This window comes from Dreissena polymorpha, chromosome 2 (genome assembly GCF_020536995.1).
Source record: "Dreissena polymorpha isolate Duluth1 chromosome 2, UMN_Dpol_1.0, whole genome shotgun sequence".
NCBI classification, from domain to species: Eukaryota; Metazoa; Mollusca; class Bivalvia; order Myida; family Dreissenidae; genus Dreissena; species Dreissena polymorpha.
In genome coordinates this window covers 58215859-58233020 of record NC_068356.1, presented here as the reverse complement: position 1 = coordinate 58233020, position 17162 = coordinate 58215859, and the positions used below count along the sequence as shown (strand labels likewise).

The 17162-nt window shown below is 33.7% G+C and overlaps 2 protein-coding genes across 3 annotated transcripts; one reads left to right on the top strand and one right to left on the bottom strand.

The window, feature by feature from the left end:
- Positions 1-690: 690 nt before the first annotated feature.
- On the top strand, positions 691-6103 carry LOC127867163 (uncharacterized). Its single transcript, XM_052408205.1, has 9 exons — positions 691-985; positions 2297-2548; positions 2953-3201; positions 3483-3767; positions 3994-4131; positions 4285-4470; positions 4720-4747; positions 4978-5294; positions 5340-6103. The coding sequence occupies exons 1-9, from the start codon at positions 718-720 to the stop codon at positions 5504-5506; spliced, it is 1890 nt and encodes a 629-aa protein (XP_052264165.1). The 5' UTR covers positions 691-717; the 3' UTR covers positions 5507-6103.
- A 2338-nt stretch (positions 6104-8441) lies between these two features.
- Positions 8442-17145, bottom strand: LOC127867178 (phosphatidylethanolamine N-methyltransferase-like). Of its 2 annotated transcripts, none has more exons than XM_052408228.1 (7): positions 16986-17130; positions 15262-15368; positions 14170-14285; positions 12778-12923; positions 11834-11945; positions 10852-10926; positions 8442-9579 (listed from the first exon to the last, which is right to left on the bottom strand). In XM_052408228.1, exons 2-7 carry the CDS (start codon positions 15337-15339, stop codon positions 9516-9518), a joined length of 591 nt encoding a protein of 196 aa, XP_052264188.1. In that variant the 5' UTR covers positions 15340-15368; positions 16986-17130; the 3' UTR covers positions 8442-9515. The 2 variants fall into 2 exon arrangements, with proteins under 2 accessions (XP_052264188.1, XP_052264187.1); XM_052408227.1 differs by having other exon boundaries at positions 8444-9579; positions 15262-15354; positions 16986-17145.
- Between the last annotated feature and the right edge of the window lie 17 nt (positions 17146-17162).

Sequence of the window (17162 nt, the reverse complement as noted above, 5' to 3'; positions counted from 1 at the left end):
TTTATGCTTCGATATATTTTGTCGAATTGTATTAAATTATTTTTTGCTACAGTCTCATGTAAGACTCTCGACAGATGTTTGTAGTATTGTTTTTTCTTTGTATTTGTTTTCTGTTATAACTCCATGCGTGTAAGTGTATTGTGTATTGATGAATAAATATATATATTTAAAAAAAAAAAAAAAAGAAATAAAAAAAAAAAAAGATTAAAACACATCTACGTTATTTTAAAATAACCTAAGAACACATCTAGTAACTAAATCAATTGTACAGAAAAGGACGTAAGTATGCTTTAATTTCCTACATAATTGTTTACTAACGACCAGCATGAAACCTAAACAAACGAATCGTGTCCATTTACGCGAGAAATAAGTATATATTTTCACAATTAACTTTCCATGTTCTCAAAAGTGTGAAATAAACTCTTGAACATGTCCTCGTTCAAGTGGCATTTAAACGCGTTGCTTATTATAATTGTATTTGATGACATTTTGGGTAAGTAAAAAACTCATTATACTAGAGTAAAACGTACGTATTTAAATCTAAATAATAATAATAATAACAATAAAAAGTTTATAATAATTAAAGTTCGAGTTTGAATGTTTTCAAAAGTAATTTTATAATTAATAAATCAATATACCGGTACTCACTAAATCCATACAGGTCAGATGCCAGTGATACGTTTGAAACAAGATGAATTAGGATTTAACGCAGAGATAATGTGTTCTTCGAATAATCCTAAAATGGGAACAATTCGATTTTATGAAAACAACGAAACAGTTATAGAAATATGGAACAGCGGAAGTGTCTGCCACATGCGACCTAATAAACTGCCGAACAAACGTCTTTGCGGTTGTAAGGATCTATCAACAGTTGCATGCAATATTTCTCTTGAATTCTACACTAATGGATGCAGAATGTGGAGATGCGAATCTATAGAACATGGCAAAATACTAATCAGCAATGATGTGAACGTCTGTAACATTGGTACGTTTTATAATTCACGTTCTTTGTTATTGACTGTCATTTGAAATATTCATTCATTTGAAAGATTAAATGGGCTTTTTCATGTTTTGGTAAATTGACATAATTTAAAAAAAAATGTTTTAGATTCGCAAATTTTCGTTGTGGTTGTGATATTTGTGAGGAAACAGTAATACTGAACATTTACCATGCTATAAAATATCCATTATATGCATCTTTTGACGATTTAAAAACCTGAAAATTATAAAGCGTTGCAACGCGAAACGATTGAATAATTTTTTAATTCTATTTTTGTCGTTATATTTTGTGATACTACGAGGATTGCTTATATAAAGTATAAAATACGACCCTCATTGCATGAGCGCGGATGGCCGATTAGTTTAAGCAATAGACTTTTATTCCAGGGCTCCAGGGGTCAGTGGTTCTAGCCCAGTGGAGGGTTACTTTTTATTTCTTTTATTTTATTCTTGTTTTTTTTTTACTGGAACTTATTAGATCCAATGTTTACATTTTTCATTTTAAAGCATTTAATGAAACACTTCAATACATGCCAAAATCTGTGAAAAGGCCCCTTTAATGTCCCGCGGTTTGGGCAAAATATTTAATAAATGTGTCAATTAACACATATTCTTACTTACGATTAATATGGACGGCCGATTCCTTATTTAAATTAACATCCATATTGAATATGGTGTTACTTTGACAGTAACATACACGCCAGAGATGGGCCTGGTGTCCGTTATAGCTCGGTGATAGACAATAACTGGCCGCGTAAAATATATATCTGTCCTTAAAGCCAAGAAACGACCCGCCTTCGACGTTATTTTGTAAAGTATTAATATGATATATTAACCAATAACATACAGTAGAGCTAGATCAAACAGTGACACTTAGTATATATCGACCCTGTGCAGTCGAGTAACGGCTCCACGTAACGGTATTTTGTTATTATTTATAGCAATTCTATGTATTATTTCTGATTAGTACTTATTTAAAATCTATAAAACGATAGATGGTAAACCTGATCAACTGGCGCTCGAAATAATTAAGGTTTTCGCGCCGAATAAATAAAGTTCTGTACCTCTAAACATATTCAAATGTATACATTTTATACGAATTACCACCAAGAAACCTATAAAATAGGTTCGTTCAAAGTGTGTTCCATTTTATAAAAAAAACAGAACACTTGCAGTGAATAAAATGAGACTTGTGTTTAAAATGCGATAATATAACAAATAATGTGTATACTATGTATGCCCTGTGCTAAACCAAGTATATCGAGAAAATATTTCTGAACTTAGTTTGAAATTGCAGTAACCACCACTGCTGAGACAAGATCAACATCTGAGAAAAACTGTTCGATGGTGTCTACGACCGATGAAACTGTAAATTGGTTTGTTGATGGTTATGCTCTTCATAGTTCCAGTGACGTTTATAAAATTAGAACATACAATACGAAGAACATCAGTTTCCTATTGGAATCATTTTACCGAGAGGCGAATGGTTCAATCGTTACCTGTAAAGTTGATGAACCCGCGGTGGAAGAGTGGACCATCAAGATATTATGTAAACATATTGAATAGTTTAACTTTGACAAAAACGTATAATGAAAGAATATTCTAAGTTTAATACTTTGATGTCTTCATCGTCATACTACAAATATATATGTTCTATGCATGCACGTCGAACACATTTTATGTCACTTTGTATGGAAGGGAAAGACCGCCAATATTATTCATCACCAGAAATGTTGCACGTGTTGAGTATTAAGCTGATATGTTTCATCTTGCAATTGTACGTTCGTTATTGAATCGATAATAAGTAAAAGAAAAAGAAGAAGGCTTTATTGTTCTATGCATTCAATACCTTTCGAATTTGTGAGATCATACTTTACACACATTAGAACACATCAAATTAATCATTGCAATGCCCATTGTATAAATATAAAATAATGATAATTATTATTTTAGATCCAACTGTATTATGCACTGAGGCATCAACACTGGGTGAACAAATGACTGCTGGCGCAATATGTAAATTTACTCATGGTAATCCAAACGTCACGGCCATATCAATACCAGATCCATCTTGTCAGAATATAACAACGGTTTACAAATCGGAAGTAGACATTTCTCTGTGTGATGCAGTCAACAGAGTGGACTTAGGGGCCCGCCGATATGTAGGAAATAGCAGTGGTCTTTTCAAATTAGAGTTACTGTGTAAGTAACGTTTACACACAATGTGTACTAATCGTTAAATCTCTCAGAACAGTATTTACAATCATGCGGTAATGCGGTTTTGATATCACTAGTTTTTAAATGCGTCAAAATCGTTTCAAATTAAAACAAAAGAACCCACACAAATCGGATTATAATATTGTGTCGATTAATAATTTATTGTAATAGTTATTTGTTATCATGTTTGTAATCTCGTATGTTTCTTTCTGTGGATTTAAATATAAAAATGTGATATTGCATTAAAAAAACTTATTCATATTCAGATCCTGCATCCATACTTGACTACCATATAGATGAGATACATACGAACGCGTGGAACGTGACGTCAGAAGGAAAACGTTACATACGGTTTAATTGCCATGGCGACGGCAATCCACCTCCAGTAATGACGTTAATAACAGAAAACGAAGTTCTAGTTACCACAAACACATATTTTCAACATAAAATTACGTTTAAAAATACCGAAGATGTGGGCATGTATACGTGTGTTGCTTCAAATGTATTTGGCAGTGCTAATAAGGCGATTTATGTCCACCCTCTGAAAATAGGTAAGAGACTTCACCTGAATTATTTTATTTTTGGTATTAAATTGAATAATTAAATAAATGATAATACTATGGTGATGTTATCAGGACATATTCGCACCATTATTAATATCATTATCACATCATGTTATCTCTGGATATTTGTTATTATAATTTGTTAACCATGATAATCGTATTCATGACAATGATTCTTTAAGTATTTAAGTATTAATTAAAAATTATATTTTAGATTCACAAAAAGAAGACTTCCCTTCTATGACCAATATGATCGTGTACGTTGTCAGCGGTTTAGTCACTCTAGCACTCGTGATTCTTGGTGTACAACGCCTCTGTCGCATTTTCAGATGCTCGAGAACATCACCACCTGGTAAGTTGTTTATTATTGATAAACCATTGATCGAATGTTTCTGTTTGGATTTTAAATTACCCCGCGGCAACTACAATTGAGCAAAATAGCACAGAATACAAAAAACAACAACAGTGCAATCGCAATTTATAATATTGTGATGTTTTTTTTCAGAAATAGTTTGCCCTCAGGTGGAGTTTGTTAACATAGCAAACCCCGAACAAACGACCGAGCAAATGGAGCCAGATATTCATACAACAGACATACAAGCCAGAAGAAATAACAGCGTGCACCTTTACGAAAGCATTCCACCATCACCTATCGCTGACATATCATTTGGCGATATTGGTGATGACACTGGTACTATACACGTTTCTATAGGAGATATTTACTAATTTTTATTGGGGTGGGGATTTGAGTATGTTTGTGTTCTTTGTGTTATTACTCGATTTTGTAATAAATCTGACATAATTTAAGTTTAATACTGTTTAAAATTAAATTTGCATTAGTTTGTTAGGTTTTCAGATAACGTTAATTCTAAAATTTAATATATGTATTGTGTTCACCATACGTACAATAATTATTCTACTACAAATCTTACATTTTCAGAGTTTATTGCAGTCGGAGAGCCACCTATGTAAGATGATTATCAGCTTATCCAAAACATTAATATATAGATTATACTCCACTATGTTGTTAAATGATATATCGATTAATTGTCTCTTGAGTAATAACACAACATATTTACAATTTGTAGATTCTGTGCGACCTTTTATTTTGGAGCGGGCTATGCATTATCGAACATTTTAATACGTACAGGTTTTCATCTCTTATTTCAATTATCTATTTTAAACGTAATATTTCTAGTGCGGACGGAGGTCGCTATGAAAGTCTTGATCAAAGCACTCGTGAATTTATGACATACAACATGAATCCGCAAGATCCAAACACTCGTGAAGGTATGACTTACAACATCAATCCGCAAGATCCAAACACTCACGAAGGTATGATCAATAATAGCAATCCGCAAGATCCAAACACTCACGAAGGTATGACATATAACATCAATCTGCAAGATCCAAACACTCACGAAGGTATGACATATAACATCAATCTGCAAGATCCAAACACTCACGAAGGTATGACATATAACATCAATCTGCAAGATCCAAACACTCACGAAGGTTTGACATATAACATCAATCTGCAAGATCCAAACACTCACGAAGGTATGACATATAACATCAATCTGCAAGATCCAAACAGTCCTGAAGTTATGACAAATACCATCAATCTGCAAGATCCAAACACTTATGGCGTTATGACATATAACATGAACGTACATGATCCAAATAATCGAGGAGAAACGACATCTTACATTAATTTGCAGATTTGATTGAAATGCTCGGAAAGAAACAAAATATATAAGACCATTTTTGGAGACTTTATTCAACGACACGAACAGATACGAAACTTATCATTACTCGGAAAATATCTAACAATTTGCCATCAAATTTGCAGTTTTGTTCCATTGCACGGAAAGATACATTTGACATCAATTTGCAGATGGGATACGAAATATGTGTATAGATATAAAAACATACAGCATTTTTCAGATTGGATTCAGATACCCCGGAAAATAAGACACCACAATTTGCAGATTTGTTAAAAAAAATACATGAAAAAAGTATGAAAAGTCGGTGCAAACACATGTATTTGTTTGTTGCCGTGCTCGCAAGATAGTTTGCTTATCTGTGCTGTTGTGTTATCGTGGATATTGATATGTATTTGTGTTAACTGCTTGATTTAATGTTTTTTGTTTTGTTTTTGTTTGTTTTTCATACTTATTAATTTGGTTTGTGTTTGTACATATAAAAATCGAGATATTACGTTCGCGTAGATGACATTGTCACATATAAATATTCCCAGAGAGACCGAATTAGACGTTTGTTTATCATAAATGGTGAAATTTTGTATTATACTATGTATTACTGTTGTTTATGAAAAGCAAAAATTAAAACAAACTTCTTAGGTATTTTATAAATTATAATTCTAGCACAACTTTAATATGTTATGACTTTGGGCATTAAAGATTGTATGGTAGTTAAAAATAAACCGAATAACATTCAATCTATTTACTGTCCCTATCTAGTCCCTATATATAACCTATAATTTCGTTACGTATAGTTGCTCGTCAACGTGAAAAACTCAGATTATACGACAGCTCATACAATAACTTCTAATATGTATCATAAATTATAATATTTATATTTTAACATGTATGGATACTGTTTCCCCTTATTGTTTTTGTGAGTTTATTATTGACCGTCTCAAACAAACATTGAAATAATATATTTTCAAGATCATTGCATATTTCAAACTACATAGTATTGATTCATAATGTCTGTTGGTGAGACCTTGAAGTTGGGAAGAGGACAACGACAACGAGCGAGGCCTGGTATAGGGGAGATAACCTGGGATATGGTTAGGATAGGGGTCGGGTTAGGGTTCAGGCTAAACCTAACCCAAACCCTAACCCTCTAACCCCCCCCCCCCCCCCCCCAAGCGCATTACAATACCATGCCTCGCTCGTTATCGTTGTCCTCTTTACTTGAAATTCATTGTAGGTGCCGCCCATGAGGTCAACATCATCAGCGAATATAAAATTGGAGATGGGTCTTCCACCGCTGGAGATAGAGGTGTGGTGGCCATGGAGTCTCCTGCATTTTCTTCTCAAGGAAAAGGTTGAACAGGACGGGAGAGAGCAGACATCCCTGACGGACGCCCACTGATGTCTTGAAGAAGTCTTTCTGCTGTCCGTTGAGAAGTACTGCAGTGTAGGCGTTTCCGTAGAGTTGCACCAGCCCTTCGTCAATGTTAAATCCTCTCACAACATGCCATAGGCCATCATGCCACACGCGGTCGAAAGCTTTCTAAAAGTCAATAAAGTTGTGAAACAGGTCACGTTGTTGCTGCAGGTGTTTTTCAATTATGATTATGCAGTTGACGATCTGTTCCACTGTGCTCCGTCAAGCTCTGAATCAAGCCTGCTCATCGGCCAGCAGTTTCTCGGCTTTACTTTTTAATCGATTAAGGATGATGCGCCATTCTATACATAGATGGTGACGTCACTGCGTTATTGTCTGAAAGATCGTTTGTTGACACATTGGATGGTGCGCAGCATGAATTCGCTGGGTAATTCTCGCAAAACTTCAGGTTGCCCTTTTTCAGTAGGGGTATGACCGAACTGCGTCCACTCCTTGGGCCACTTCTCCTCCTCCCAGATCTTTTGGCAGTGCTACAGTCGTTGCCTCTCATGCGTGCTTAATCAGCTCGGAAGGGATTTTATTAGGGATGGCAACGGTTATTCGGTTAACCAGTTACAAAATTAATAGTCGGTTACTCTTGCAGAAAACGCAATTTTTAGTTAAACGCAATAAATGCTCAAATTGTTAGTTTTGTTTTACTTCATTTCACTGTATTGGCTTATCCGCTTATCTTATTGCAAATTATCGGCAATTACCATCCCGTGATGCCCCCTGTTTATCAAAAGTGATTAGAGTTGTAAACCATCGGGGTGCAGCGGATAAATGAGCAGGCACACGAGCAATTAGCACCTACTCTCCAGTGTGTTTGTTTAGCACTTTATCTGCTCAATCAAATGAATGACAAACAAGATAAGTATTGATGCAAAGCATCAAAGGGCGTCGGGAATTTCAGTGTAAAAGGAACTCAATGAAATTGCATGGAACGATTTTTTTCTACTGTAAATATTAATATATTGGCCGATTATTTTAAACAAAATAGAAAAAGATACTGGTATAACCATTATCTATGATTTTGTGTCATAACCCCAAAATAACCATTATCTATGATGTTGTGTTATAACCCCCAAATAACCATTATCTATGATTTTGTGTTGTAATCCCCAAATATCACAGTAATCCGAGAACCGGAATCCCGAACTGAAACGCCAAGTAAGCCCAAAGGAAATGTTCCAGCTGAACCTTAATCGCAAAGAACGATGTCTGAACGATTCCCCCAGTCGGTCTTGCAAGCATTCCGGGTACTTGATGCTGGTCAATCCAACGTGTGGGCGAGGAAGTTTTCATTGTATGGCTTTAATGAAACCTTGTGAACACTCAAGATGTCGATTTTGTCCATCATGAATATAAAGATTAATCTAACTGAGAATATGTTTTCATATGATCTCAACTAATTTCAAAAATATGTCTTGTCCTTTGAAAAAAATCGCCTGCAGAGGAATTTCAGTACTTTCAAGACCCTACTTTTTTTCTAATAACATGTTCTACAATCTATTTTTTAGAACTTATACTTTTTTGTCAGTTGTTTTATTTAATAAACCAGTAAAAGAGCCTAAATCCATTATCAAACAAAACTCTTTATATTAACGTTATAATAAACAATAAAACTGATCATAAAAATAAAATGTCTAAACAAGAATATACATCTACCGGGGTAGATGTACAAACGTGTGTTAGAGCACTTAATGGCAATAGCAAAACGATAACTCAAAAGTATCATTATTTTAAAGGGACTTGTTCACAGATCAATTAATAGATTTTTGGTAAGCTTTTCATTGGTAATAAGAAAATGAGTGTATTAATGACATAGCATTTAACATTATCACTAAAGCCTGAATAACCCATAAGTAGTGTTAAACTTGCCTTCTTGAATACTGTAAGAAAACAATTGCATTTTTTTATTAAACTTCCTTTTTAACGTCATTCTCTTAGCAAAACCGTATATACTACTGATGGATTATTTTCCTTTCCTTTTAAAGTCATTCTCTTAGCAAAATCTGAAACAATACCGATGGGTTATTTTCCTTCCTTTTTAAAGTCAATTTTCTCCTTCCTCTTACTTGAATAGGACAAGTGTCTGTTGCTGGCATTAGTATGTGTAATTAATAAGCAATTATAATGCCAAGAAAATGTTAAAGTACATGTAGATAAATTACTACAGTGCTATGACTAAAATACTGTTGAAAACAGCAAAAATATCTCGCAAAGCAAACAAAATATGTAAATTTCTTAGTAAATAGATCATCACGAAGACAATCTGTGAACAAGTCCCTTTAAAATAGCATCTATAAATAATTGATGGTGTTAAAAAAAAGATGTGTCTATACACGCCGGTCGCAGTGCTTGTAGATAATGTCCACCATTCTCCCACTTATAGCCACACTGTTAGACTAAGATTAAACACAAATACTCTAATATTTCCTTTAAAATTTTACATTCACTTTTTATTTGGCCAAAGTCCCATATTTTCCCTTAATGTCCAATGCCCTGATTTCTTCTATTTTGCAAGTTCCGTATATTTCTAACCGAGAGCTAGCATATGATATTACTTAAAACTCATGTATAAAACAACAGGGTAGTTTACGCCATTTTGTTAAATCTCATCTTCTGATCTCGATCTTCATAAATCTTGGCTGTAAAGGGCCTGAAAATAAAGTAAATTGTGGATTTAGTGTGGTACTGTTGTATCTGCCTTGCATTTCTACATACGGTTAAATGGTTTACACTCAAATCTTGTTTATACTATTACATGTTTCTCCCACACTTTCTCTGCAAAATAACTTAGTTTATAGAAAATAATCACTGGATCAGTGCTGATTTAAATGCTTGTTGTTCTTTTTTTATTGTGCCATATGACAATTTTTTTATTACATATGGATCATCTGATATGTTCCAGGTTTTACAAATAAGGTAGATAAAGCTCTGTGCTGATTCTTGACATAGATAACTTTACCAAGGATAATCAAATCTATGTGTGTCAGAAAATTGATGGTTATTAACCCACTTACTCATGGCCTGCTTTTGCGATCATCTTTCTTCTGTCATCCGTCATTATCAACACTGACATTTTTAAAACTCGAGAGGCTACATGAATTTTCAATTATTACAAAACTTTTTAAGAATATTCGTGTCAATTAAAGCTCAAATGACTTTGAAAGTAGGTCACACTGGGTAATTTATAGGTCAAATAAAAGAAAAGCATGTGGACTCTATAGATTTCACTTTATTTTCCAATCATATTGAAAAACGTCAGTTCTTATGATATATCAGCTGAGTTTCAAAATGGTTCTGGTAAAAAACAAAACATGGCTGCATGAGGGCAGAACAATTTTCATTATATGGCTGTATGATCACTCTAAAAGTCACACTTTTTGCAAAATTATCTGCAAACTTGGTCAGAACATTTGTTAAAATCATATCTCAACAAAGTTTGAAAATGGTTCAACGACAACAACAACACAACAGACAGAGTTGCAGTGTTGGTATATTCTACACAAGGCTATTAAATATTTCTGTTGGGAGAAATGTTTTTATCACTATCAAAATTGTACAAAAGTCACTTAAATTCATATAACTCTCCAAGGCTAAAACTGCCTGTCAATAGAAAATAATTCAACACATGCTAAAATGGCATCAACTCTAATGAAAGAAGTTATATTGTTATAAAGAAACAATCAATTAGTGTATGTTAACAGTAGCTTGTTTTGAATGTTTTATTCACTTAACTGTAAGATTGGTGCGAACATAATGTTGTCACTCAATTTACTTTACCATGAACAGTTGACACATGCACGCAAACTATACAATGAATCATTACTTGATCGTTCATGTTTTTTACCTATTTCAACACTTAGTAAAAACTTTTTGTCAAGTATTCTGCGCAGAAAGGAGATTAAAACTCCACGTGTTATCTTACCCTTCAAACTGTATGGCAACTTTATAACAAACGGCCACCCATATACTGAGTACCAGGCCAGCTTGGCTAGCTTTTCTGTAAAAAAAAGTTGAATAGTTAGACATTTTAGGACAAGTTTTTTAAAAGTGACTTAATCATGTCTGAGATGGTGAAATATTTGGAGTAATATCACAAAACAGAATGTGTATTACAGAATAATACATTTCCACATGTCCAGAATATGACCACCCAACAAACCAATCCATGTGACACCAAGTACTGGTTCCAGGCCCAGGAAACGGACTTATCAAGCTTAAATAAATAGGTTTAAACTAATGACCTACGAGCCATTAAATGATATGACAATAGGCATTGCTTAAACCTATTGCCCTTTTGTGGATATATATATATATATAATACCAATAATAATGATGTCAAAATGAAAGCATAAAAAAGGCCAAACAAACAGTCACTATATTAATAAACAGTTTTTGTATCTCAGAAATAAACAAGAGTGCAAAACTGTCACAAGATATGCCCGTTTGAAGGTTTTGGACAACTTGATAACTTTACCATGACCCACATTCGAACTTGATCTAGATATTGTCCAGACACAACTTCTGACCAAGTTTCGTGAAGATCGGATAAATACTACTTCAATTAGAGAGCGGACACCATGCTAAATGCTTGAAATGACCCTGTGACCTAGTTTTTGACCCAGCATAACCCATATTTGAACTTGACCTAGACATTGTCTAGATACAACTTCTGACCAAGTTTGGTGAAGATCGGATGAAAACTATATGAATTAGAGAGCGGACACTGCTGTTGACGCCGCCCGCCCACCGCCAAGGTGAAACTTTAATACGTCCTGTTTTTTTTCAACGGGCGTCTAAAAACTCTTTAATATTGTATATAGCAAGTTGTATCCATTACAATATGCCACTCAATTGAGAAAATTCGACCTTTTTTTTCAGAAACCTTTTCAAGAAACTTTACCTACACTAACGCTCCTCCCACAAAATTCAGCAATGATCCCCAATACATGGGGTTCTCTAAAACACTGAAGGGAAAACTGGTTACTTTCTCATCCATCAGAATGCCGAAATAATCTCCTGCAATAGAGAAAACATGGATATGAATAAACCACAAACTATTACCCTCTAAAATGTGTGTTGGTTCCCTTAATGTTTAAAATAAATCTGTCCTCCAACCATTGGATTCAAACAGTTAAATGTATATCCTCAAAAGCAATTGCCTTTGTAAATGTGCATTCACTCTTTGGTTGTTAAAAAAAATCTGTCCTCTAAACAGGGAGTACTAATGGAACAAGTGTGGGCAACAAGTTTTAATACCAGCTCATTCATACAACCTGAAAAAGGAAACGTTAAACAAACACAGAAAGAAATCAGATAAGTATTCATTTTCAGTTGGGAAACTCAAAAGCTCTCTCAACAGCAATTTGCTTGAATTGTGCCATGCTTTCTTGTTAATATACAAGTGTTTGCTTAATTCTCACTATGCATATTCTGTGTGTTTGTATTTTGAAATTAACGAAGTCCTTCTGTGTCCAAGACTGCGTTATGTAAGGAACCAGGGTGAGTCCCAAGTCAAATTAAATTACACAATTTGCAACAGAATTTGTATTGAACAATGCATCTTCCTGCTCCATGACTGACAAACTACTCTAAATTGCCGATAGAAATTTCAAGTAACTGTGACAATACATTTTGTTCAGGAACAGTTAGTCTCAAAAGGTAGAATACTGCTTTATTTCATCAATATTTTCAAAAAGTTAGGTACTCATTTGGTACTTTAGCCTCTGTTAATGCTAATATAACTACTTGGTCACTATGAAAGTTAGCTCCTACAGCAAGGGAATTACAAGTTCTACCAATACTTCACCTCACAAACACACCACTCCTAAGACATCATACCCGCACATACCAAGGAATGTTCCAAAGAAGCCCAGCCTGTAGTAGCTGGTCAGTACAAACACAGTCCCTACTGCCATACAGCCGTACCCAGGCCACAGTATCCAGTTCTCATGTAGAGCATACCATCTGGGCTGTGAATCTAGAGCTGCCTTGAATCTGTCAGGAATAATAAAGTTTGTCTTTTAGTGAGCGAAAGAAAGAGGCCCTTAACAGTTTCAAAAATGTCAGGTACCTAACAGGGTTGGCAAAATTAGAAATAGTATTTATTTTCTGTTTTTTTTGTTATTTTAGGTCCATTACATCAGCCTTGGGATTATATATATATACTCTTGATGGGGAATGTGTGTCCTGGGCAGAAATAGAAAATATCCTGAAAAACACTCCTTAGGTGGGTATTGAATCCACAACCTCCAGTTATCCCTTTACCACTTAGATACATATTTTTACGCATTTGTAGTCCCTTAGAAAGTTACATTTAATTAAATACCTTTCTTACAAAATTCAAGTTTTAAAGGCTTCATTTCCAACCCTGAGTTACTGATGAGCAGCAAACAGCATTAAACCTGAACAGACTGCAAGTTACTCGCAGGCTGTTCTGGTTTTATGCTGGTTACAAAAGCCTTTTTCACTTAACTTCTTGTGTGGGAAAGGGTTATAAGGCAGACAATTTATCCATTTATGCCTCAAACATACATGTATATATTACACAACTATTTTACAGGAATGTAAAAATCATTGGATGATGTGAATGTGTCCATGGGAGCTTAATTAAACAATAAAACACTTTAAATTTTAAACCTAATTCCATCAAAATAAGGTAATGTAATTTAAAAAGGAATAAATTCAATGAGACGTAAAGAATGTTTATATCACTAAAAACTGGTGCGTTTTTTTTAAGAAATGAATTTAACAATGTCATGTCATACAGTATCGTAAAAAAACTATCAAGCATAGGAAATAACAGAGAAATCTTCCAAGCTTTACTTATCATCCGTCGTGTCTAAAAGAACATTCTGATAAATTATAAAATTGTCAAAAAATTGAAGAAAAATTGTATAATTTGTGAGAGTTTATGCAGTATATAGTCTAGTTCTAGGGCTCATTGGGTAGCTGTTTAGTGTTGGGCTATCAGACAAAAATAGGACAAAAAAATGCCTGTCAAAATATTTGGGCCCTGTCAGACACATTACCAGACAAATAATTTAAAAACGTCTAAATTACCAAGCTTGGGTTTCTAACAAAGTGACCATATGACCGAAAAGATTCCAAGACCACTGGAGGTTTTGCAGAGTCTGCTGCTTGGATGAACACAGCGTTAAACTATAGGATCCATGTATGGACATTGTTCTCACAGTGTACCAAATATGAATTACAGACATCACCTTCAATTTCAGCAACAAACCTTAGGTCTCGGAATAATCCTAGCAAGAATATCGTAATGCCTAGAAGTACACATGCCAGACGTCGATTACGAAATAAATTAGACAAGGCTTTACTTCTGTATTCCCAGCGCGCAACCTGTTAAAGAAATGATATTAAAATGTATAATTATTACAAAACAATCAACAAATCAGCAGCGAATTTAAAGTGATTTTTTTTTTTTTTTGCTTTTCAGCCTTGTAAAAATATTTATATATATTTATTGCAACAACACATTTATATTTGGGTAAATGTGAACATTCATTGATTCATTTTATAAAGCTATATTACTCCTTAAAAAAAATAGACTGCTTATAGCTATTTGCAGGCATATTACATGTATCTCTAATATGGCAGGCTTTTTCCGCCCTATGCCACGGGTCCGAAATTCGGCCCCATTCCCAATGCAAATCTGGTTGTTTTTTTCCCAATTGAAAAAAAAATTCCCAATTCAAAAAAAAAAAAAAAAATATTTTTTTTTTTTTTTTTTTTGTTTTTTTTTACCCTTTAAATATATAAGTTGACCTGATCTGGTGTAAAATATAGAAAGTATTGCATAATTAAATTATCTGTTGCCTTGAATTTGTTTTAAGAACTGTAAAATATGTTAATGATTATTTAAGACTTTCCTTTTTTTCCTCAAAATCCGGCGCTTCCCGCGATTTTTTTCACCTCAAAAAGGCCAAGCCTTTTCCCCAAATTCAGATTAAAAAACCTGCACTAATCACACATGTTCATAATATTTTGTAAAATTTTAATAATAAGTTATCAAAATAGTCGTTATTTACCAGTTAACGGCTTCTTTGAAATATAAGAAACACTGTTTTAAATAATTTACATGCGATAATTTTTCCCAATTGAGCAAATTTTGCGATTAATTGTTTTCCCAAAATGGGGGTTTTCACGACGCGAAATTCCCAAAATTCCAGTGTGGCGTTTTCCCAAAATGGAGCGGAAAAAGCCTGTATGGTAAGCTTCATGAATTCACCAAATGACCATTTTTTCTTTATACTTTGTTTTTGTTTCATACAAAGTTTGTTTTACATGCAATACAAGTCCTACTGTAATACGCTACCACATTCCAAAACAGAGGGTTGAACGTTATAGTTGCCAAGGAAACCCACAAGTTGACGTCCGACCAGTTAATGTCCATATCTGGAACCCTAGCCTGAAGATTTAGAGCTTTGTTACAGGCAAGTTAATGATTCTATAAATGTGCAATATAGTCCAGAGTTTTCCTTTGGTCAAGTATGACTATGAGACCAAAATTAGGCCCAATAGCACACTTTAGCTGTGCTATTTTTAGATTCACCTGTATCCCTTATCAGTTACATCATTCAAGACTGCCCCTAGATCAGACCAGTTTCTTTGTTTACACTTTCTGTCTGATAAGCAAAACTCAGATAACATCAATTTGGGTGGAATTTTATTAGAAAATAAAGAAAAAGGGTGAAGGTAACGGTAATAAACACTGTTGCTTATAAGCTATCACTTTTATATAGAGAAAACATTCTTGCTTAGTACTGGTTCGTTCCATTATGATATGTTAATGAAATCTTTCTACACAATGTTATTAAAACATATTCTGTGTAAATCAAATTGTCTTAGTTATTAAAAGAACAAGTAGCTGGGTTACAAATGTTTAATGATGCACATAATTATATACATGTATTTCTCATAACAATGCAAAATGTACAAATATACATGTAAATACAATAGTCTAAAAGTTCATGCAATACAAGAACTGTTACACAGTTGATGTGTATATATAAATAAACTTTAAATTTTAAAAAGAACTTGTCTTTAATAACTTGAAACCTTAGTAATTCATCCAATCATCATAATTCAAAATTTAAAACTTTGGTTGTAAAAATATCAGTCAAAACTGAACCTAAATGCTAACCATATTGCCTGATGTGTAGTTTTTTGCTAATTGACTGACAGTTTCAACTACATTATAACAAGTAAATAGATAACTAGTCAATTTTATTTTTTCTGTAGCTAAATAAAAATAAATATTTGGTTACAGAAAGAATAAAATTGACAGCAGACTAGTAGTTAGCTATACACATATTGAATCCTGTAGTTCTTGATTAATTCCTGAATGTATTGCTTTGTGAAATACATTCTGGAATTAATCAAGAACCACAGGATTCAGGTTCATAGGTACACGCATTTAAAAAACTTCTGGACAAATAACAAGATGCCAATTTAATTCCCATCATCGAAGCGTAATTTGCCATTTTGCTCTATGTAAATATTGCAGTGTACAGAACATGTAGTGAATCTTTGTCTGAGGTTAAACCACCTGACCTCTGTATCGGTCAGCTAAGCAATTAGTGATGTCACAGCAGAACTGTGCTATTCACAATCTCAAATTGCACATATTCTTTCTCAAAGGATTTCCAAAAATAATTTTTGCAGTATTGAAAAGCAGAGACGTAGATAATAGTTATTTAAGATTTTATGCTTGATTTCTTCCATATCCAGCTCTATGAGTTAAACCTATGCAAGCATCACGTTAAAGACACTTTAAGTCTCAATTTTATCATATTTGTAACCTAAACAACTCAATTTTTTTGTAAATTGGTGATATTTCCCAGCGCATAATGTCCGGTCTCATTCAGTAATGAAAGTGCATATTATTATATTTACACTGTTACTACACTTACGAATTATATACACTATTCCGAAATAAAAACCATATTAGTGGATTTTAGCCTTTATATTTTACGCTCAGCACTAAAAGTTGATGCTTAAATACATATTATTCTCAAAGATTGGAAAACTTAATGTTACCTTTGAGAAGTCAATATAACCACTGCAACAATCACTGAATGACCTGCCCCGCATTAACCTTTATCGCGATGATAACCGTTTAAAAGTTGAACTTTATACATTGAACATCGTCTGTAAAAAGCATTCAAGCTTTTATTGACGGAGATTACGTGTAGATTGGTTTGCGTATAGTTTTAT